The 22,808-nt window shown below is 36.1% G+C and overlaps 1 protein-coding gene across 8 annotated transcripts in view; it reads left to right on the forward strand.

The window, feature by feature from the left end:
• Window positions 1–22,808, forward strand: part of HDAC9 (histone deacetylase 9) — a 418,509-nt gene that overhangs the window by 40,814 nt on the left and 354,887 nt on the right. For 4 of the 8 annotated variants that reach the window (XM_033194714.1, XM_033194709.1, XM_033194706.1 and 1 more), the window contains exons 5-8: window positions 3,566–3,697; window positions 9,147–9,262; window positions 19,201–19,323; window positions 22,340–22,553. In XM_033194714.1, coding sequence (XP_033050605.1) covers window positions 3,566–3,697; window positions 9,147–9,262; window positions 19,201–19,323; window positions 22,340–22,553 — 585 coding nt within the window. The remainder of the gene's footprint in view (window positions 1–3,565; window positions 3,698–9,146; window positions 9,263–19,200; window positions 19,324–22,339; window positions 22,554–22,808) is intronic. The other 4 variants (XM_033194713.1, XM_033194711.1, XM_033194712.1 and 1 more) reach the window with 1 other exon arrangement.

Below are 22,808 nucleotides of genomic sequence, written 5' to 3' on the forward strand. Positions count from 1 at the left end.
AATTAGCCAGGCATGGTGGCCCATGCCCATAATCCCAGCTACCTGGGAGACTGAAACAGGCGAATCACTGGAATCCAGGAGGCGGAGGTTGCAGTGAGCTAAGATCGCACCACTACACTCCAGCCTGGGCGACAGAGCGAGACTCCATCTCAAAAAAAAAACAAAAATGATATGTAGGACTATATTAATCAGGATCCTGGCAGGGAACAGATCTTTGCAATATGGGTCATAGACTTTTATGAAGGGAGTACTTAACAAGGAAGTGAGTAAGGTTAAATGAACTGCCTAGGGAAGTGGGGGTACCCAGAAAATAGCAACAGTGGGAGGTCATTCCCACAAAGAAGAGAGGGAAGGAAATTGTTCCTGGAGTGCTAGAGAGCTGGAGCCATGGAATAGGGGCTTCCAGAGGGAGATGAAGTCAGGAAGAGACATAGCCGTGGCCAATGATGCAGCACTGTGACAGGGAGAGTGTAGGACAGCCTGGCCTCTCCCTCCTCCTTAATTCTTTGGCCACCAGCCTATCCTGCCAGTAGATTAAGCCCAAGTGAAATCCAACCAGCAAAGAACTAGAGTGTTGCAGCCCCAGTATTCAGCCACCATGGGCTCAGAGAAGGAAGGAAAATTGAATCTGTTGGGGGGAAAATGAAGAAAATCTCTCCAACACCCCATTTAACATGAGAAATTGAGGTTTAATGATATAAAGTAATCATCCAGGCATCTATTTGACTCCAGGCACAATGAAGGTATCATCTTAGTTGGTCTGTGTGAATGAACTGATGTTCAGCAAGACTATGAATTATTCAAGGTTACTGATTTTATTAAGTGGTAGATACAAGACTAAAACCCAGTTCTCATTCCTCTTCTGGTGTTTACTTTTGTATGTTGACCATTGAAAGAAATCTGAAAGCTGAATATCTGGCCAATTCTCAAGTATACAAACAGGAGAGAAAGCTATCTGCTGACCTTAAAAATCATTTCTTTCTGAAAAGCTTGGAAAATTCTAGGTTTCATTTAGAATGTTTAAATGGCATATGCTATTTTTCCAATCTGTCAGCACATTTTTATCTTGATTGCAGACACTCAGCCGCTGCTGATGCAATATATTAGGAGAGAGAGGAGTACAAGATTGAGATTCAGGAGATTTGGGGCCCAGTTCTGCATCAGCCCCTCTTAGCAGTATAACTAGCCTTCAGAAATAGTACCAATAATATGTTTCATAAACCCTTCCCTTCTACATTCACCCAGATCTTCACAGTTATTCTTAGGTATCTAATTGGAAAGGCATTAAGCTATGTTTCACAAGTGACGAATCAGCTTAGAAAGCACTAGAATCTCACTGCAAATTTCATAACGGGAAGGTAGTCCCATGCAGACTGAATTCCCATCCCTCACTGAAAATGCATGGTCTTTTCTAGTCCACCCACTGCCTTTTGAAGTGATCAATTGATTTATTCCCTATAGACTGCCAATTTGCAACATTTAATCCATCAGGTTTCATTATAAAATCATATCTCCATCTAAGTTTTGAGAATCTGTGATTTCGTATGGTTATTAGCAAGGCTACAGAGGATACCAATATAGTTAGCACCTAGGGATTCATGGTTCTTTATTTTTCCTTTCTAGGTTTTAGATAAATATATTTATTATCTATAACTTTTTGGAGGCAAGATCAATATTTTAAAAAGAATTTAAAAATAAATGTGTACATGGAAACATATCTAAGTACATTAATACAGTCGCAGTATCTCACTTTATTCCTGGGTAAGTTGGGAGTTAGAAACTGAGATAGATTCCTACACTAAGGTGAAGTGTGTTGCCACTACTGGAAGGTCTGGCAAGAATCCTAATCCTTTCCCAAATTGGTTGGTTTGTTTGCCTCTGTGTGGGAGTCCCAGCAAGTGATACATTTCAGATCTCTATCACTTTGAGCTTGTGTTCACCCCTGATCTCTGCCCCACCTTTTGACACCCTGCTTTTACAGAATTTTCAGGCTTTTGATTTTTTTATGTTTTCAGTATTTTCAGGCATAAAATCAGGTTTACAACACAAAAAAGTAGCTAGCTTTATTTTTTTGTATCTGAACTTCATTGTTAAGTTCCTATCTCACCAAGCCAATTCCAAGAAAACGTATAATGCAAGAGTTCTCCATCCAAGCTTAAAGCAAAAACTATAGATATTTGAAGACTAAAACAAAAAAAAAAGTGGAGAAGAATTGTAAGTTCTACCTTTGATATCCCTTGCAGTCTGGCAAAAATATAAATTCCTTCAAAAATATTTTCACTGATAAAATCTAGCTACATTATAACATTGTATCTCCTCTAGATGATTAGTGGTGCTTTGGGAAAAACTGTTCTATAATTTTTATGATGATAATACATAAGGGAAGCTGGAGGAGCAACATTTTCAGTATTTAGAATAGACTTATGCCAGACTTCTTGGGTACAGAGCCTGGCTTCATCCCTTTTTACCTCTGTAACCTTGGGCAAGATACTTACCCTCTCTCTGTGTTTTGGTTTCCTCATTGATCTAATCAAATTATAAATAGGCATAGGCTTTCTAGATGTTTTATGGTTAAACAAGTTGATATTGATAAAACATTTAGAATAGTACTGGAACATAGAAAAGACTATATAAATGTTAATTGTCATCAGAAATATCCTTTTCATGATGATCATCACCACCACCATCACCACCATCACTACTACCACCACCATCATCATCATCCACTTCTGTCACGCAGAGATGCAATCCAATGTTTCCATTCTTCTAAAGTATAATTATTTTAAAATAAGTGGTATTTTAAAAATAGTGAAGCTCTATAATAAGCTTCACTGTTTAGAATACAAAATAAATGGTAACATACATGTGAATAATGTGCATTTGTATTATGGAATATATAACCTAACTCAGAACCTTCAATTCAGAGACTTAGCCACCTTTTCTTTCCAGCTGATAGTATACTGAATGTATAGAATGTCTTATTTGCATTGATTCTAGTTGGTTTGGTGTCATTACACAGAGTATGTTTTCCCAAGGTTTTAGGTTAGAAACTACTGACAAAGAAATATTCCAGGAATCAGAATTAGACATAAATTTTATGCTTCAGAGGTGTCTTCTTATTACCGCAAGCCAGGTCAGAGTCTCTAAAATCACATTAAGTTACTGTTTCAGTGGTTATTAAGTTTCACCCTTGAGAGAATTAAAAGGCCTGACAATGAAGTATAATAAATCTTACTGTGACCCAAACACAATTATTAATTAAACGTCCCATTAACAATCCCAAATCTGCTAGATAAAATAAGTAGAAAATTTATATTTTTGTTTACTTTTTACTTTCATATTTAGAGAAGTTGAAAAAACTTTCACACATTTCATAAAAATAATTGCAACATTTGCCTGTTTCATTAATATAGAGTCAATGCCTCATTTATGTGCTTGAGTTTTTCATTTGAGAATGAGAATGGACCAAGAAAAGAGTGAGACTTTTTTTTTTTTTTTTTAACACAGGAGCAATTGGCTCTCTATTTTTTTAATTTTTATCTATTTTTTTTGTCTCAATCCCCAGCCTCTGAGCCCAACTTGAAGGTGCGGTCCAGGTTAAAACAGAAAGTGGCAGAGAGGAGAAGCAGCCCCTTACTCAGGCGGAAGGATGGAAATGTTGTCACTTCATTCAAGAAGCGAATGTTTGAGGTGACAGGTAATTGAGGATTGGGCAGACATATGAATGCTGGGAGTAGGAATGAAAAAAAATAGTTTAGAATAAATATACCTGCTGTATATTAAAAGTTATTTTGAGGAGAACTATTTCTTGAAAGGAAATTATATTGAAAACTCACAAGTAGTTCAATAAACCTTGCTATGCATTCACCAACTGTGTTAAACAGGAAATGAATGAAAAAACAGAACTATGTGTCAATCAAGGCATAACTAGGGAACACCAAACCTCACCTTATTCTTTTCAGAAACAGGCAGGCCATTTTGGGAATGCCAACCAGAAGAATATAATTTTTAATGAAATTTGATCAGAAATGAGCAGAGGGAGGTCCAAGAAGAACACTTTCCCCTGTACTCAGACATGAATGTACAAAATACATCTGGGAAAATTAAACTACATGGAACAGCAAAACCTTGACTTTTCAACAAATTTACAGAACTCATAAATGACTTTATGTGTTTACTAGTGAAGTGGGACTTATGGCAGGAGAGGGATATATTGCTTTTTATGAAGGGGAAGAAACTGTCATTTTCACGGGTCTCAAATGGAAGTTATTTTTTTAGCTGCCTGTTTTAGTAGAGGGGTTAGGAAATTCAACCTGAGGTCTTACAACACCCCTAGTTCCACTTGTAACTGGTTTGAAATGAAAGACCTAAGGCTGTAAGAACCAAAAATGCTAGCCAAAATACTACTACTTACTACTGTTTTTTGAGTACCTACTTAGAGCCATGCACTGTATCTAATTGTTTCCTTTGGTTGTATGAAGAAAGAAGTGGTAATTTGCAACCACTTTTTTTTCCCATTCTCAAGGAAAACTGTGCTTATAACAATATGGGCAGTTAGTATTAGTTCTCCAAGATCAGATCTTATTTTTAGTAAGTTTTTAAAAATTCTTCATTTTCTATATATCTCTTTTGGCCATGACAGTGTCTACAGGAAGGCAATATAGAGGAAGACTGTGGAAGTGGAGGTAGAAACGTGTATTCTAATGCAACTTAAAAGTTAGGTCGACAATTTTGGGAAAAAATATTTAGTCTCCTATACAATCTGGACACCTTTATATGCTTATCTGAAGAAAAGTGTTAGTGATTTCAATGGAAAATACTTCCTTGGGATAAGAAATATTAAATCAGTGAATAATAAATACAATTGTTTTACTAGAGTTTATATGTATTTTCCAACATTAAATATAATCACTAATTTAGACAAATTGAATTCTAAGTTTGGAGTTACAGACTTTTTTCCCAGGAAATACTATTGTATGTAAGTAAATAAAAATCTTAGGTTTTTCTAATAGAGATCTTTGACAGGGGTGGGCAGTTGGGGAGTGAATTTGTTTTATTGAATGTGAAGAATTATAAACCTATCAGGTGTCTAATATAAATGTAGATAGGTGGTTTTTCTAACTGCAGAAAGTAGGCCCCCTCTCAGAAAAAAACTTCTAGAAAAGAAAAAACTGGGCCGGGCACGGTGGCTCAAGCCTGTAATCCCAGCACTTTGGGAGGCCGAGACGGGCGGATCACGAGGTCAGGAGATCGAGACCATCCTGGCTAACACAGTGAAACCCCATCTCTACTAAAAAAATACAAAAAAACTAGCCGGGCGAGGTGGCGGGCACCTGTAGTCCCAGCTACTCGGGAGGCTGAGGCAGGAGAATGGTGTGAACCCGGGAGGCGGAGGTTGCAGTGAGCTGAGATCCGGCCACTGCACTCCAGCCTGGGCCACAGAGCAAGACTCCGTCTCAAAAAAAAAAAAAAAAAAGAAAAGAAAAAACTGAATATAGTGCTATTTTATTTTGCTTCATAGTCTTAATGTCTGAAGTGATATTTATTTATCCCAATGTGCTTTTCTGTTTTCTGTAGTCTGTTTTCTTGATCATAGCTTTTTCTACACAGTCACTTTTTCTTCTATACCAAATTGCAGTGGCATTTAGCTCAATACCTATCTCAGTAATGATTGGTTCTTATTTATAAGGATTATGATTTACCAGAGTTTTACTCAAATTTCCTTAAATTTAAAATATATTTCTCTTCTTAATTTTGTGAGATTAAGCACTCACCCTTTTATCTCAGGAAACAATATGTATTGGAAGAGAGACTTGTACATTTATTAGACAGGCATTTCTGGTGAGTGGACTTGTGGATGCTTTGGTAGATATTTTTAACTGATATACCACACTTACTCGAAATATCTTTAGAGGCTCCAGACTGCTGACACACAGCTATCTTCACCTGTACTCCTTCCCATTGCTCTGCCAACTTTCATCTAATTTGGATGAGATCTGTTTGTATCTTAATACTTAAGATATTTTTAGTGTCTTGTCAGAGACTATCATAACATCATAGCAGTTCAGTTGCTGTTGCTGTTATCCTCTTACCTCTATATCTTTTCTCTCTTCCCCATTTCATAGATTCAGGTGTAAGCTATTTTCAAACTCATTCCACCTCATTGACATGGGAACCCACTTGCCATCTTTTTTTTTTTTTCAAATTCAAGTATTTTCTGCCCTCTACAAAAAGTTCTGTTCCTTTCAAATGTTAAAATTGACTCTCCCTGTGCCTGCAATGCCTTCTCTTCCATTCTCCCCACTCCAGCATCCTTATTTCATTGGCTACCCTTCTTCAAGCTCCAGTTCCAATATCATGCACTGAGATCAGAGATCTCAGAAAATCAGTTGCTACCATCTCCCAGATCCCATCCAGTGTCATGTCATAGAATCCTCTGGTACAGCAGTTGCTGCCTTGAACTCTAGTGCTTATCACAGTGATTTCTACATAAGGAAATACTTCAGTCTTAATATCATAAAATAATATGAATATTATAATTTAAAATTGGTAAGACAGAATGTTTAAGAAAGTAGTTTTTGAAAAATATGGAAATGGAAATGATATGGAAATGAGACATTAACGAGAAATCAGTTAGTCATATTGTAAAGACAAGAGTTAGGAGTTAGGAAAAAGAAGTTCCTATAAGAATTTTTAATCTCTGCATTTTCTTTGTTAAAGGAAAACAGGTGATGATAAAAAAGATTAATCAAAATGCAAACAAGATATATAGACAGAAAGGCAGTGAGCAAAATGTGTTTAAGTATTTAATGATACTAATAATTTGCTCAAATCTCACAGTAAATAAATGGCAGGATTAGAATTCTTACACTAACCTCACATTCTTTCCAGTGGCACTGCATTTCTGAGTAGAGTTATAATTATAATATAAGTTGAAAGTTATAGGTGTTCTGAGAGAGGGTAAGAAAATATTGCCTGGAGACTGGGAGTTCCCTTTCTCTGAGGGACGTATGTTATATGAGCCAGGCTTTGACCTTATAGGTGGGATTAGGCCTGCAATGAAATGGAAAGAAAGGATACAAAAGCATGAACTGGAAAAGTATTTGGCATTAAAGGAGAAGAGGTGATTTAATTTGACTGAGTGTAGAGTACAGAAAGGGCAATGGTGGGAAATAATATTAGACTCCATTTTGGAGCAGAGGGACATGGTGTGAGTTATCTTTGTATGATCCTTTTGCAAGAGTCTGAAAGAAAAGTTTGAGAGACTACTATAGTGACTCAGAAATATTAGCAGACTTTTGCTATAGTTCATGACAGAATAACAAAGTCTTAAACTGAAATTATTGTAGTCATACATAGATGGAGAGATAGTGTAAAGATATCCTTAAAAGGGCCTAGTAGCTAATTATATTTGCAGTAAAGAGAGAGTAAGGATGACTCTAGGGTGATGAAACAATAGAGATATGCAGGAAACAGTTAATATTAAAATGTATACATTGAGTTTTACACATATGTAGGGGAGCTTGAAATGTTCAGCTTTCAGAGGAATTTGGGCTGGAAATTATGAGTTAAAGGCAAGAAATATGACTTTCCTGAGATAATTCTGCCCCAAAATGACATATGAAATCATGATATTGAGTGATTTTGACAAGGGAAATAGAAAAGAGATAAAGCCACAAACTTAGGTGAATGTCTGAATTTAGGAATTGGTAGGAGGAAGAAAAGTCAAAGAGATGGAAAGACAAACATGGATGCAGAGAATGCCACTGTAGAAAGGATATGGAAAGGAATGTTTTCTCAGAGGCCTTCAAGTGTGGTGGCATTTGAGAGAACAGTTGCAGTTATAGTGGGTAAGCTATATTGCCAGGGCTTGAAGAAGTAAGTGGACATTGTGAGAACACACCTCTTCTCAAGAATTACTAGCACGCCGTCAGACTAGAGGGGCAATTCCAGTGTAGGAGGAGGGTGTGAAGATTCCACCTAACTAATCCTTTTAGGATTTTTTTTTAAGGGGATGGGATCATGTGTAAGACTAAATGTGTGAGCATTAGAGAAGAAGAGAAGTGCCTTATATTTGAAATGGGAAAACAGAATGTAGATAACATAATCATGAGTAGAAAGAAAAGATGCTGGTGGAAATCATAACAAAAGTCCTGTCTCTGAAAAGCAAGATCATTTGTGCAGCGTTGGGTTGACAAGGTGTAATGATGAGGCAACTAGGAAAATTTTGAAATGAGTGAACTGTAGAAAGTGGTAGGGAATTAATTAGAGCTGAATAAATAATTTGCCAAAGCTTGATAAGATGACTTCTCTAGCTATATTTCTAGGAAATGGAAATTTATATTTTCAATTAAATGTTTTAACAAATGCATTAGTTTCTGCATAAGTTGAGGTACATGTGAATTTTGTATCTGAAGAGGAAAGGGTGAGTTAAATAAAGAATCTGTCTTGTTGTTGCCTGACTTTTGCTAAAAGGAATTTCTTGTTATATTGGTATTTAAAAATCTACACGTTAAATTTAGGCAACTTCTCATCTTCTGGAAAATAAGTTGAGTAGAGTTAAAGTCAGATGGTGTTGTACAAGGTCATCAGTCCAATGTTGAGATTTTATATTTTATTGTATTTTCTTCATATAACTTTAACTAGTATACAGTATAATAAGGTATAGCCTTAATATATTAAATAAAAATCAATTTACAGCACATCATTTGAACAATTTTTTTCAGACCTATTTGAATGGGTCTGGACCTCATGTGTTAACAGCCTGTCTTTTGATGTTCACAAGTTTATTATCTTCATTACTGTTATTTTCTACAATAGCATAAGAGCAAGTAAGAAAAGATTACCTTCTTTTTTCTTTTTTTTTTCTCATTCAAAGCTCCTGTGACCCTCTCTAACTGGATATCTTTACTTATTTAGAAACTGTTGAATACTATGTTGTATGTTTTGCCATGAAAACAAAGGGAGAATAAGTGGTATGAAAATTCAGAGATACTTCAGAAATTTTTAGTTCTTTCTATTTCATGAAATAGTGCTTGCATTTACATTGGGGGAAAATAACATGCCCAGTGTTACATGTTACACTAACTAAAGTTCATCAATGTATGTTCCTCATGAATACATTTGTACTTCACAATATTTTTCAGAATCCTCAGTCAGTAGCAGTTCTCCAGGCTCTGGTCCCAGTTCACCAAACAACGGGCCAACTGGAAGTGTTACTGAAAATGAGACTTCAGTTTTGCCCCCTACCCCTCATGCTGAGGTAAGACCCTTTTTTTTTGTTTCTTTTAAAAATTGAATTTCTGATTAGCTACCTAATACAAAGTAATATTTCTGAGTTGGCCTTTAATATCCAAATGATATTTATGAATTGAAGTTTACTCAGTTCCACATATTGTAAACCAAGTAAAAATTGATATTTACTAACTAATGTAAATATTATAAACCTATAAGAAATGAACTGATGTTTATTAGCTGACATAAATATCAATTTTTTCTTACAGTTTTTTTAATGTGTAGAATTCAGTAAACTTGATCTTATTTATAAATCAGACAACCAATGATGTTTGGAAGGCAATCCAGGCTTGAAGAATATTGAAATGTAATCCTCAGTCAAACATTTTTAGTGATCCTCAGTGCACACTGCCTGACAATTATGTCACTTACTAGTCCCTCTGCTTGGTTATTGGTTATGCCGATGTGAGTAGACACATCAGTAAGTAAAACAACTCCTACAGGCCTCTCAGAAGAAGAACCTAGTGAGGTGGATTTTATCCATTTGAACTGAAAAGTGATGAAAAATCATTGCAGTATGATAGTTGAAGGGCGTAAAGCTTCACTGAGCAAACATGTTTTGGGCACCTGCTATATTCAAGTCATTTTGCCTCACAGTAGGGATATAAACATGGACAAGATATGAACTCTATGTTTGCAGAATGACATATTAAAGGATACTAGTTTAATGTAACACATGATTTAGTGTAACCAATGATACAAGACTAAGAGAAAAGCCCATATAAAAGTCATCAAGAATTTGTCTATGTAGTTTCTGTATTTGGCTATCAAAGGCAAGAGTCTGAAAGTAGCCACTCATGAAATCACCTGTTTTGAAGTCATCAACAATTGACTGAAAGCCTTATTTTTGTTTCTGTTATTATGCCTTCTTCACTGTGCATTGCTCTGTACAAGGAGAGCTGGTGTGTTAACTTCTGATATATAACATGCTTCTTTCTTTATATTTTATAGAGTCATGGTACCTTGAGACAGAAAGGGACTGGTCAAGTCTCTTATTCTTGGATCATCTCCATAGCTTTTCTGCCATGTGATTATCCAGCCTCTGTTAGAATGCATCTGCTTATAGGGAGTTCACTTCACTGTCTCCTGAGGCAGCCCAGTTGATTTTAAATAGTTATTTTGACTGACAGAAATGGCTCTGTACAGCTGTTGCTCTGTAATTTCATATGTTTTATACACACAAACACAAACATACATATGCATAATAAATTATTTATAAGTTATGAAATTATCAGGTCAGAATATAAGTGAAGGCAGAAATCCAGAAGTTGTCTCTGATGAGCAAAGGACTGAAGCCAGCAAAGTCAGTTTTGCTCTAGGCACATTTGTACACTTGAGTTTTGAGCTTTGGTTTTCAGGGCCTCAGAAACTCAAGAGGTAGAAGATAAAGCCTAGTACCAACCAAGGAGGATAATCTAATAGGAGACCCTGCAAACACTAAGCCGACACCCCAGAGGCCCATATCTATGTTACATTGGTGAGTTGACTGCCCCTCTGACTGCTCTGTTCGCACCCCCGCCTGCCCCGACCCCCCTGCCCTGGGCTGTCTGATGTGGAGCAGAGCAGAGGGCAGATCCTCTCTCTCAGAAGTCTTAACAACAAGCTAGTCCTTGTGTAGATTTGTAGCCCAGATCACAAAACCTCAAGCTGTTAACTTATCATGGCCCCACATTTGTAGTTCACACATTGGGAGTCTGCACAAAGCAAAGAAACTGCCCCCTCCCCAAGGGAATATACCTTCCTTCTAGATTTCAAAAATTTCCCTCAAATAAATTTCCAAGGAACATGAGCAAAATATCTAGATGCTGTCGTTTATGACCATTTTCAGCTATTTAAAGAATAGTAATTCTGGCCTCTACATGGTCTGCAGTCCCACATCTATTTCTTACTTACTATCCTGTCACCCCTCTTTCTCTTTTTCATTATCCTTTCAAAAACATGATAGCAGATGGAATAAATACTTTGTTTATATTTGTAACCAGAGATATAAGTGGAGTTATTGGATTATTAGTTGTAGATAGCATCTTTTTGTTAGTGCAGTTATACCTCGATATTGGTCCATTCTCTGCAACTATTTAGTAAATTTCCAGGAAAAGAACAACTTGTTTACAGTTTTTTTAAAAAAAAACTTTAGATTGTCATTATCTCTCAGTATGAAGAATGTAATTCTTAGTAATTACGAAAACACCAAAGGATCTGGGTTCTATTCAGTCCCTGAATGGATTTTGTGCCATTGAAAAATGAAAACAACACACTAGACTACATTCAGCAGCATGTTTGGTTCCAAGAAATGCATTGTCATTGCAATGTTTCAGAAGACCACTTACAACAAGGGAGCATTTTACTAGGTTCAGAAACGGTAATACAATACTTTGTTTGATAATACGTCATAATAGTATATTTTTAAGAGGCAAGAGAGTGATGAACACAAAATTTAGCATGATGATTACCTTTCAGAAAGGAAGATGGGGGAAAACATGATTTGATAGTTACCAAAAAAGATACGTATATTCCTTCACTGTAAATACATATATATGTCCATATAGTATTTAGTACAACATATTGGAACAACCAAGAAGTATACACTGGTGAATAATGTAAATACAAGATTTTGCTTGTACTGTTTTAATTTGTTTTATATTTCTAAAGCCATAATTTGCCACAAATCGTCTGTTTAGGTACCCTAGGTTTTCAGCTAATTGTTGAACATATTCTCTCACTGCAAACCTTTCCTTTCACCCACACCATTAAAAAAAGAAAAACAAAACAAAACAGAAGGAAATGTGATTTAATGGAGTTTAAAAGGGTAGAGGTATTTCTTCAGGTCAGTGACAGGACATTCACCTACAAATCTGGAAAGACGAGTTCAAAAGCAAGCAGTGACTTACCTCATAATGAATTAATTGTGTGCCTGAACTATGATCCAAAAGGCCAGGTGGGCAGACCTTTATGCACTGATGAGTAGCCTCTCTGTGGCCCAGAACAAAAAATGCAACCCTGATGGCTAACATGTGGTTTTCTGCTGTATTGCATTTACAGAGATCTGTAGTGTAATTCATTCTTGATAGGTGAGGAGACAGCGGAATTTAGACTGAGACTGTCAGCAAGTTAATATCATAGCTTTTTAGCACTAAATGTTTCCACCCAAACTGGAGAAAAGAGAAAAAAAATTTCTCAGCCATACTTGAGTAACCATCATTTAGAATTTAGGATGATTTTTACAGATGTCTCCTAAGATTAATAGTAGTACGGGACTTCATAGCAACAAATATTTTAAGGGCATGAATTATTTGCATAATGTATTGCACTCTAAAAAATTGGTTGCATACTTTACCGTTTACAAAATAGGCTTATTCTACTATTTTGGCTTAAGGAACACTGGTGAATTTTCATATTAAAATAGTGTATATTTGAATGAAGTCTTTATTTCATGGCCTGTAAGTAGAAAAGCATGTCACCTAATTGTTTCAGAGCCCATGTAAATGAATGGGATTCTATCCCATTGTGCTGCTTCAGAAGTAGGAAAGTCCGGCTGTATCTAAAGATCTTGAGCCCTAGATGAAAACAAAATTTTCTATCTTGTAATTCACATGTCCTGCCTAATTTAGATAAAGGGAAGACAGAAGTAAGAGGAGAATTTACTCATAAATTAAGGTTCAGGAAATAGCACATTGTAGTGGAATGTATGGGTGTTCCACTCAGAAGACTCAGCCTGAACCTGGCTCCAAAACCAGCTACCTTATCGTCATTGGTCAAGCGACTTCCCCTGACCCTCAGACTCCTGATCTAGGAGAAGGGAGTACCGTAATACCTACACTAGCAGCTTTGTTCTAAGGAATCAGTGTTTGGAAGGCAGGTGGTAAATTATGAAGTTCGGAACAAGTTCACTTTTTGTTGTTATTATCAACGCTGACTCCTGGTAGGGAAAACTCATTAGCATGTTTGTCTTCAAGCCAGCAGCTCTCATGTGAGAGTGAGTCTCCATCTGCTCTGACCACTTCTGTTCCATTTCTTCTATTTCCTACATATGCTCAGTCCCAGAACTCAGATTGTTGGAGCTACTTGCTTTACTCATTTGTAAACTTGGTTGGGGAGCTGAAACCTCAAGGGTTTCTATTTCCAACTCCAGTCAAAGATGTCTTTACCTATCTAGTTACTTTATTGTTAATACTGTGGGCCTGTGGGTTCAAATATGTTTCCATGGATATCAACACTATTACTTTAGATTCAGTAGATTTATTTGATAGCTATTTTAACAGTAGCCAAGCTGCTGGTTTATTTCTAGTTGAACATTAGTGGCTGTCTCTGCTATGCTATTTTTTAAAATAAACTTTCCAGCAGATACAAATGCTTTTAAAAAGGATTCTAATAATAAGGTTAAGTGTTCTAAAATCATCTGTAATGTCACTTGTTTTGCCCCAATCTCACATGACTCATCTGCCTGTTGTTTCATAATAGTTGTTGTGACATTTGCTGTAAATGTTATGCTCCCTTCTGAGTGGGTGTAGATCTGTGGTTTTAGATAGCAGCAAATAAAACACGTTCCCCCCACCCCCGACTCAGGGAAAGGAGGTTGCTATGACAAAATAATCATTTACTAGGAATAACATGAGTCAATATTTTAAAGCAAGATCTTTAACAAAACATCAGTGCGTTTCAAATGCTAAGCAAACTCTGTCAAATGATTTTTCTTTTTTTGTTTGTTTTTTTGTTTTTTGGTCTCACAATATGTCTCACCATTTTATAGTAACACCTTCTTGGGTGTCCAGTAAAATGGAAACTTGAGAGATTCTACTGCTTGAACAATTTTTTTAACTACATGGAGATTTTAATTTTCTATGAGCTATCTGAAAGAATAGAAAATAAATACAATCTTGAAAAATCCCATGAAAACCATAGGCAAATATTAAATGATTAAGAGGCTTTTCTTTTTTAAAACGTGGCTACATTCTTTTTAGATAGCCTGGATTCAGGGACTTGGGACCTTGTAAAGCCAAAGCTGGTTGACACTCATAAGCATGTCTTCCTGTATGCCATTCCAATAGACTCACATGTTACCTGATAGAACTGGGCAGAGGTGCTTCAGTCTCAGGCTGAAGGTTCTGAAGTCCGGAGAAGCTGGGTGCTGCCCAGGGTTACAAGCCATGAGTGGGAGAGCTCAAGTATAAGACACTTAGACCAGACTTCGTTTCACAAGTCCAGGCTGCTCCTCACCAAAATTCTGTGTGTATATATATATATATTTTCTTTTTCTGATTCTCATGCATATTGTAGATAATTTGGAACATACAGTAAACTGAAAATTCTATATCCACATTTTCTGAGCTTTTTAAAATGTGAGTGATTATTGGCCGGGCATGGGGGCTCACACCTATAATCTCAGCACTTTGGGAGGCTGAGGTAGGAGGATAACTTGAGGCCTGGAGTTTAAGACCAGCCTGGGTAACATAGAAAGACCCTGTCTCTACAGGAAAAAAGAAAAAAAAAAACACAAACCTAACAAACATTAGCCGGGAGTTTGAGCCTAAGAGTTTGAAGTTACAGTGGGCCTTGATCACACCACTGCACTCCAGCCTGAGCAACAGAGCAAGATCCTGTCAAAAAGAAAAAAAAAAAAAGGAAAAGTAGGTAATTATTTACATAACTAGTATAACTAGCATTCTGTCAAGGGCTATCATTGACTTTTTTGTCTTCTTAAGATTAAGAAAAGTGTTTGTTTATCTTCCTCTCTTTCCCTTCTTCCTTTTTTCCCTGCCTCCCTCCCTCCTTCCTTGGTTCTTTCTCTCCATCTCCTTTTCCCACTTTCATTTTCCTTGCTCCCGTAGGCATCATTCTCTCCTGTGTTCTTGTTTATACAAATTTTTACACTATATATATTTTTTACTTTGCATCCGTGAGTTTTCATGGGATATAAATGGCACAACGTTATCTGCATCATTCCATTTTCTTGCTTTTATCACCTAGCATGTGTTTTTAGATCCAGACACCATGTCTTTATGGATGCAGAAATCTAATGGTGTGCTTTCAATCACCATAGAAATCCATGGTGGGTGCTGCCACATACTGATTCCCGAGGTAGATGTCCTGGTGCCCTTCAATATATACCATGTCCTATCATTCTACAGCTTAATGAGAGAATTTCTCAAAGTTAGAATTCCCAGCAAAGCCATCACTGGGTCATATGGTATACAGTATAATTATTTTGGTTTATAGTTCAACAGAATTGCTATAGCAGACTACTGTCCCACCAGGAATACATGAGAGTTTTTACCTTTCTAAATCCCTGTAACATTTGACATTGTCCATTTTTCTAATTTTAGCCAGTGTCCCTTTTGGAAGAGATTCTGAGTCTTTTAATTTAAGTCAGTGGCTTAATTTCAATTCCACATAAATAGCTCTATTGAGAGACATAATGTTTCAGTCTATGTGTTTTGTATTCATTTGAATTACAAATATTATCTGTGAGATGCCCCTCCTATTGACATAACAGGAGAGAAATTAAATAAGATTTTGAAAAGCCTTAGTAAAATGTGAGTAGGCAACCCCTACCCCAGCACTTGGCCCATTTCATATCTCATGTCCTAACATAATGCTCCTTCCTCTAATTACAGTAATTATCACAAGTCAAAGAGTTAGTTCTTTACTTTTCTGTGCAGCTAACTACCACATGAATTGGTGTTTTATAGGACATCTTTGTATGCCTAGCACCCAACACCATTAATCTAACACAGAGAAGTTACTCATTAATTATTTTGTGAAGGTTAAACAATAGCCATTCATACATTTACTATTTTCATTTTATCTAATCACAGTAAAAATTTTGGTTCTGAAAAATTTTCAGATTAAAACCGTCATTTCCATGTTCTAAATGGCGAAGTATTGGCATCATAGCAAAGCACTGATTTAAGGGCTGGGCCAGATTCAAAACTGCTTCTTGGAAAAATCCTGGCTTTGCCTGAAAACACCTGTGAGCTCACCGCAATGCTAAGATGGGATGGTCTTCCTGCCTTGCAAGAATGCTGGTCAGGATCTTTCATTGTGTCAGGTGAATGGTACCCCTCCCAATCTGTTAGTCTGACTTTCAAGTGTGTCTGTACTGAGTTAGCAGTGTAGACTATGGCTCCGGGTCTTGTTAAGAGATAAACGTGGAACAGATAGACTGCTCTGATCAAAAAGCATAGTTGAGGAAAGCTGTATTTAAAGAAAATAATTCGAGGGAAATGATTTTTCAATTCTCTGAAGTAATTCTAGACCTTGAAAGTCTACATAGATGCTGTGCCTGTTTCCTTATCTGTAATCCAAGGAGATAAGCTAAGCAATGTCCGGGTCCCTAAAGTTTCTATGAGACGACGTACCAGTTAAGAGTCTTTGGGAAGAACCAACTATACCTAACCGACGTGAGGGACACAGAATCGTCCTTACTTCATCAAGAATTATCTCCATGACTTGAACATCCTGACATTTATAAAGTCGCTGGAGCTTTCTTCTTGTGCCCAAGTCCCCGGACTCCCAGTTGCACTCTTTTATTCCTGCCATGAGCCTCAGAGCCTGAGTTTGTTTCCTCTTCTCCTCCAAAGCTACCAGCATTCTCCCTACTTTTCTCTGGTTCCCCTGTCTTCCAGCAGTGGTTGCAGAGTCGTATTCCCTGTAGCAACAGCTGTCAACAAATCTCATAGCCTTGGTCAGTTTAAAGGTTTTGTTGCTGGTCCCACATGGAAGCAAAATTGGAGAAATGACTCAGTTTCCTCATTGACAGCATGAGCATAATGGTAGCTTGAGAGTACCTGTGAAGAACAGGTTAACCTCCAAAAAATTCTGGCCCAGGGCACCATGGTAGGTGCCGAGTATCAGTACACTGCCAGAGGAAATGGAGCTACTCAAGTTTTATAGGAAACTACAAAGATCTGCAATCCCAGAGTAAGACTGTCCCCACATCTCTTCACTTTAGTCAAAGCCAGTGTGAGGAGCCAGTGTGTTGCTGCCATTATTACGTCTGAGAAGATATCTATTTCTCATTTTAGTTTAATTCTGATTCCTGTGATGAGGTGGGAGGATATCACAGAAATTCTCTCTGGGAAACAAAGAAACAACTCTTTTGTGAGGTCCATGGTATTTTTTGTGCCATTCTCCCAGTCCATGTCAAATCCCCTAGTCCATATCTCAGTGCTGTGAGAAGCAGATATAACCTTGAATGAATATTATGCACTATTTAAAATGCATATTTTTCCACACTTATTTTCTCTCCAGTGAATACAGATAAGTGAATAACATATCCTTTTATTTTACGTCACTATTTACTGCCAATAAGCTAGTTAAAATATTTTTACTTCCTTATATGTTCCTTTTGTTCTTGTTCAGGTATGTATTCTATACTTAAAATTTTCGTGAAAAGATTTTTATTTGTATGAGTAAAAGAGTAGCTTGCCTTTTTGTTTACAGCAAGTATGCAACTCTGTCTGATAGCTCAAAAAATAAAATTACAATCTCACACATTGTAATTTTAAAATCTTTCCCAATAATCTTCATGCTATGTCACTTAGACGTCTAATTTTTTAAAGGGCTGCATATAAAGTCAATGTAATGTTATTGCTTTCAACATACGTCTTGTTTTTCGTGCACAAATATCTGACATGTTCCTTTGAGAAATAACAAAATCTGAACTAGCTTTGAGTTCCAAGTTGCAATGAGAAAACTCCACATTTAACCCTGTGCTCTTATTATGTTAAGACTAGGACTCATCTCCAAACAAACATATGATTGAGATGATGTTTTGGAATAACATCCTGTGTTTTGGTGGTGCATCACTCTTCAGTGACATTCTGAGGTTGCATTGTATTAGCACATGATATTTTCCCCAGTTAATTGATATCCCAGGTTTGTCCAGGGGAAAATCTACAGCTCCCCCAAACATGCTTGACAAGTTATTATATTTACTTTAGTCAAAGCCCGTGTGTGCAATATCCCTCTTGGAGGTGGTCTATTATTGGAGTCCCATATGCTTTTTGTTTGGGAAGAAAGCAGTCACTGTGTCATACTGTTACATGGAGTATTCTTTTTCAGGGATGTTGTTCCCTTGGGAACCATATCAGGCCAGAGTTCCTTGGTCTAATAAGACCTTTGTAACTCTTATTGTATAAAACTTCTGGGAGGGAAGCAAGAGTTAAACAGAAAATGTAATTCAAGCAACTATATTAGGCCACATGTGGGAAAACATGAGTCTTAGTAATGGATTAAAAAAAGGTATTTGTTGTAAAAAGCACAGTGATGCCAAAACATTCAGGGTATTTCAGTGTAAATGAAGGCTATTGTGGCATAGGACTCATAACATTTTAACATTTACTTTAGTTTCTGAATATGAATGATCTAAAAATACACCACACAGAATTGTCTATTCATAAATGTTTATAGTAAAAAAGATGTGATTACTATGGAAGCCCTATATGGTGATATTTCATCTAAGATTTTTCTTAGGTCAATTTTCCCATCAATAAAATGACATTAAATTAAGATTCAGATGAAGATAACTACTATGTTGGCATTATATACATATTTTTTAGACTGAGTAATACAAAAGAAGTAGACATACTAATCAGAATTATACAATTTTATCATTGTACTTTATCAGCAGATGACAAACATGCTGACCGTGTTTTGTATAGCCAGAATTTTATAAATGAATTTGCAAAAAATGAACATAGATGCCTTTTATTGAGATTTGATAACTATGTCTTAGGAAGAAATTTTTTATTTAAATTTTACATTATAACTTTTGGATACAGAAGTCATGAAATAAATACTTAAAATCTTTTCTTAATTATGGTAAGGCCCATTTTCCGAAATGAGAACATTTTACAGTAAAATTTGTGATACTGTGGTATTTTGAGACTCTCCTCTTTTTTTTAACAGCAAATGGTTTCACAGCAACGCATTCTAATTCACGAAGATTCCATGAACCTGCTAAGTCTTTATACCTCTCCTTCTTTACCCAACATTACCTTGGGGCTTCCCGCAGTGCCATCCCAGCTCAATGTAAGTCATTGCACAGCATCAGCCTAAATCAACCCAAGCAATATCTCTTCATAGGGGAACTCTCTTTCATGTTTTATATATTTAGACTTTAGAAAAACTTGACAGAGCCAGCATCTCCTTCACTGTTTGCTATTTGCTGTGTTGTTCAAAGACATTCAGTCTAATTTCAAATCAGAATTATCCTGGTTTCACATAATCATATGTAAACATAATAACTAACATTTGTATAATGGTTTATAGCTTTTAAAAAAGCACTTTCCAGATATATTATTTTAATAGCTCCACACAGCCATCCTGTGAAACAGAGATTACAGCCCACGTTTTTACAGAAGGAGAAGCTGAGACTTGGAGAGTTTCAAAGCACAAGAGCACAGAGCCAGTAAGTGGTAGACCTGGAACACAAGCCAGGGCAGTGCTGAGAGGTACAGCTTCGAAAGCACAGTAGCATATGTTTATAGAATTTATTTTGTGAATGACTTTATTTTGGGAATTTAAGTTACTGACTCTCTGGTACTGACAAATATGTATCTAGAAAACGTCTAAGAAAAATATTAAACTATTCCCAGAAGATTCAAAGGGAATCAATTAGTTTAAAAGTCCTGACAACTGAAATAGGTTCTTTCGGGAAGAAAGCAGTCACTGTATCATACTGTTACATGGAGGCCTAGAAGTCATTCCTTGTCCTGGCCTCTTTGCCTTAAAATTTCCTAGTACTCAGCAGAGCAAGTGGAATACTAGAGATCTCTTTGCCAAAGCAGTGCTAAACTTGAAATGTTATTGTCATACTGGCAGAAGATGGCAATAATTATTCTATGCATATTCCCTAAAACCGTATCAGTTTTAGTTGTAAAAAATGTGTGGGCCTTATCCAGAATAATTCATCTCTGAAATGTTAATTAAATTGTATGCATACAGGGATCATATGATACATTAGGTTTAGAGAAAATTTTATTCCAACTCTCATCACCAATTTGGCCAATCCTTACCTTCAAGTCTTCCACTGAGTTGAATGTGTCAAGTTCACATGTATGTTTAATACATAGTTTCAATACGTATTTTAAAATCAATCTAAGAGATGTCTTACTATATCTGGTATTGTCAATAGACCATAATGTCATTTTATGTGGTACTGTGTTCTTATACCAATGAGAAAAAAACAAAATTTGGAAGTCGTCTTATATCTGGGGATTATAAAAGAAAGCATTGAAAATACTGAATTCAGCTATGCTCTTAAAATTCCACATGAAACATTTGTAAATGAAATGAGAAACAAAAAAGGAATTAGGAATGAAATGATAAAAATAAATATTCACAGATAATATTTTATGGTTATCACTAATTAAAAATTATTTTTCCTTCTGTTTCTATTTCCTATCTTTTCTAACGATAAGTAAATACCAACCCAAAAACTTCTTATGACACATGAATAGGCATTTTATTTTTACTTATTTTTGTATGTTCTAAGCCACTCCTCTGAATAACTCACACATGTACCACTTTTAATGTGGTCAAGGAAAATTTTTTCCCAAAGGACCAAGTACTAAAGCCAGACCATTTAATCTTTCAAAGGTAATACGATTTGGTACCATTGGATGAATAAACCAATGTGGTTTGGATTAAAGTTTCATTTTTCTTTGCTTCCATTTTGGTGTGGATGAGGCCATCACAATTAATTTTTCAAGTTTAGCATTGCTTTGCCAACGGAATCTCTAGTATTCCATTTCTCCACTGAATACTGGGAAATTTTAAGGAAAAGAGGCCAGGACAAGGAATCACTTCTAGATTAAACATTGCATTGACTTGCTGTGTGACTCAGACAAACCACTTACCTCTTTGTCCTTCAATTTCTCCATCGCTGAAAATTGCTTCGCCTCCCTGGTGCACAGCAATTTTGAAAGATGAAACTTGAGTTTTGAAAAGAAACATGCCACATAATTTTGAGGTATTAGAGTCCTGCTTTTGTAATAGCAAAATGACCACCATTCATTAAATCATTTGAATAGGATAATTCATTATTGCTATTGATGATATAATTATTATTGCCTTATTACTGTGTTATCATACATTTCAAGTTCTTAATAGCATTTTTATTTGATATCTTATTTCACTTGTAGTTTATTATACAAAATATCTGGAATGTCATATTCAATATTTAGAGATTTGGGGATCTGTTATGAATTAATATAAACTGTTTAAATCAAATTTCTGCATATTTTTACCTCCTTTCATTGGGTTATTTTAAGAATTTAATTTTTAAAATTAAACATTGGACACTTACAGCTCTGTGAAGTCATTAGAAGCCATGTAGAGAAAGGGTAAATTGTTCCTTTTGCTTGCAACTCCAAAACTACAGTCCATCTTATCTTCAGCTTCTTAATCCCCATGGTATAGTCTTTGAATACATTTTACCTTTCCAGTATGCCTTTAACTTAAACAGTGTATAAAATATTTTAGAAATGTACTTTCCACTTATTAAGCCTGAAATAAGCATTTTTTTGTTTTTTTAATTGACACATAAAAGGTACATAATTTGTGGTTTACAACATAATGATTTGATATATGTATACATTGTAGAGTGACTTAAGCTAATTAACATATGCATTGTCTCACATACTTATTTTTTATGGTGAGAACACTGAAAATCTATTCTCTCAGAAATTTTCACATGTACAATATATTGTTATTAACTGTAGTCATCATGTACAATAGATTTCTTGAATTTATTCTTTCCACCTAAAATTGTGTATGTAGCATCACTTCTGATTTTAATTTAAAAAACTTTTTATGTTCAATACAATGGCAATATTAAATTGTCTTCAGTGCTCCAACCCTATTTTTATTCCTTCTTTTTTGAGTTGAGTTAGTTGAAAAGGTCCATTTTCCCTGCTCAGCCATTGGGTAAGATGAGGATTTTGTTTTGGGAAGCTATCGCATAGGAAACTTATCTAATGATTTAGAGACCCTGCGACCCACATGGATGATAGAGGATTAACGTTTTTGTTATTTCTCAACACAGGCTTCAAATTCACTCAAAGAAAAGCAGAAGTGTGAGACGCAGACACTTCGGCAAGGTGTTCCTCTGCCTGGGCAGTACGGGGGCAGCATCCCAGCATCTTCCAGCCACCCTCATGTTACTTTAGAGGGAAAGCCACCCAACAGCAGCCACCAGGCTCTCCTGCAGCATTTATTATTGAAAGAACAAATGCGACAGCAAAAGCTTCTTGTAGCTGGTAATTCATTATGGCACCTTTTGCGGATCATTTTAGGGTTTTATTTTATTAGTGATCCAGGATAATGTCTCTTTTACTTAAGACCCTGATAGAGATCCACAGTGCTATACAAAAGTCTCCCTGATACCTGGTACTGTGGGAAAGGCTATCACCTCTATTTATTCCTTCAGATCCAATTGGGGTAGGAGGACTCACCTCATTTAACTTTTATTCATACCAGACTAGACTGGTGAGTCGTATGGTCAGATGCGTACC

Source organism: Trachypithecus francoisi, unplaced genomic scaffold (genome assembly GCF_009764315.1).
Source record: "Trachypithecus francoisi isolate TF-2019V2 unplaced genomic scaffold, Tfra_2.0 Lachesis_group4, whole genome shotgun sequence".
NCBI classification, from domain to species: Eukaryota; Metazoa; Chordata; class Mammalia; order Primates; family Cercopithecidae; genus Trachypithecus; species Trachypithecus francoisi.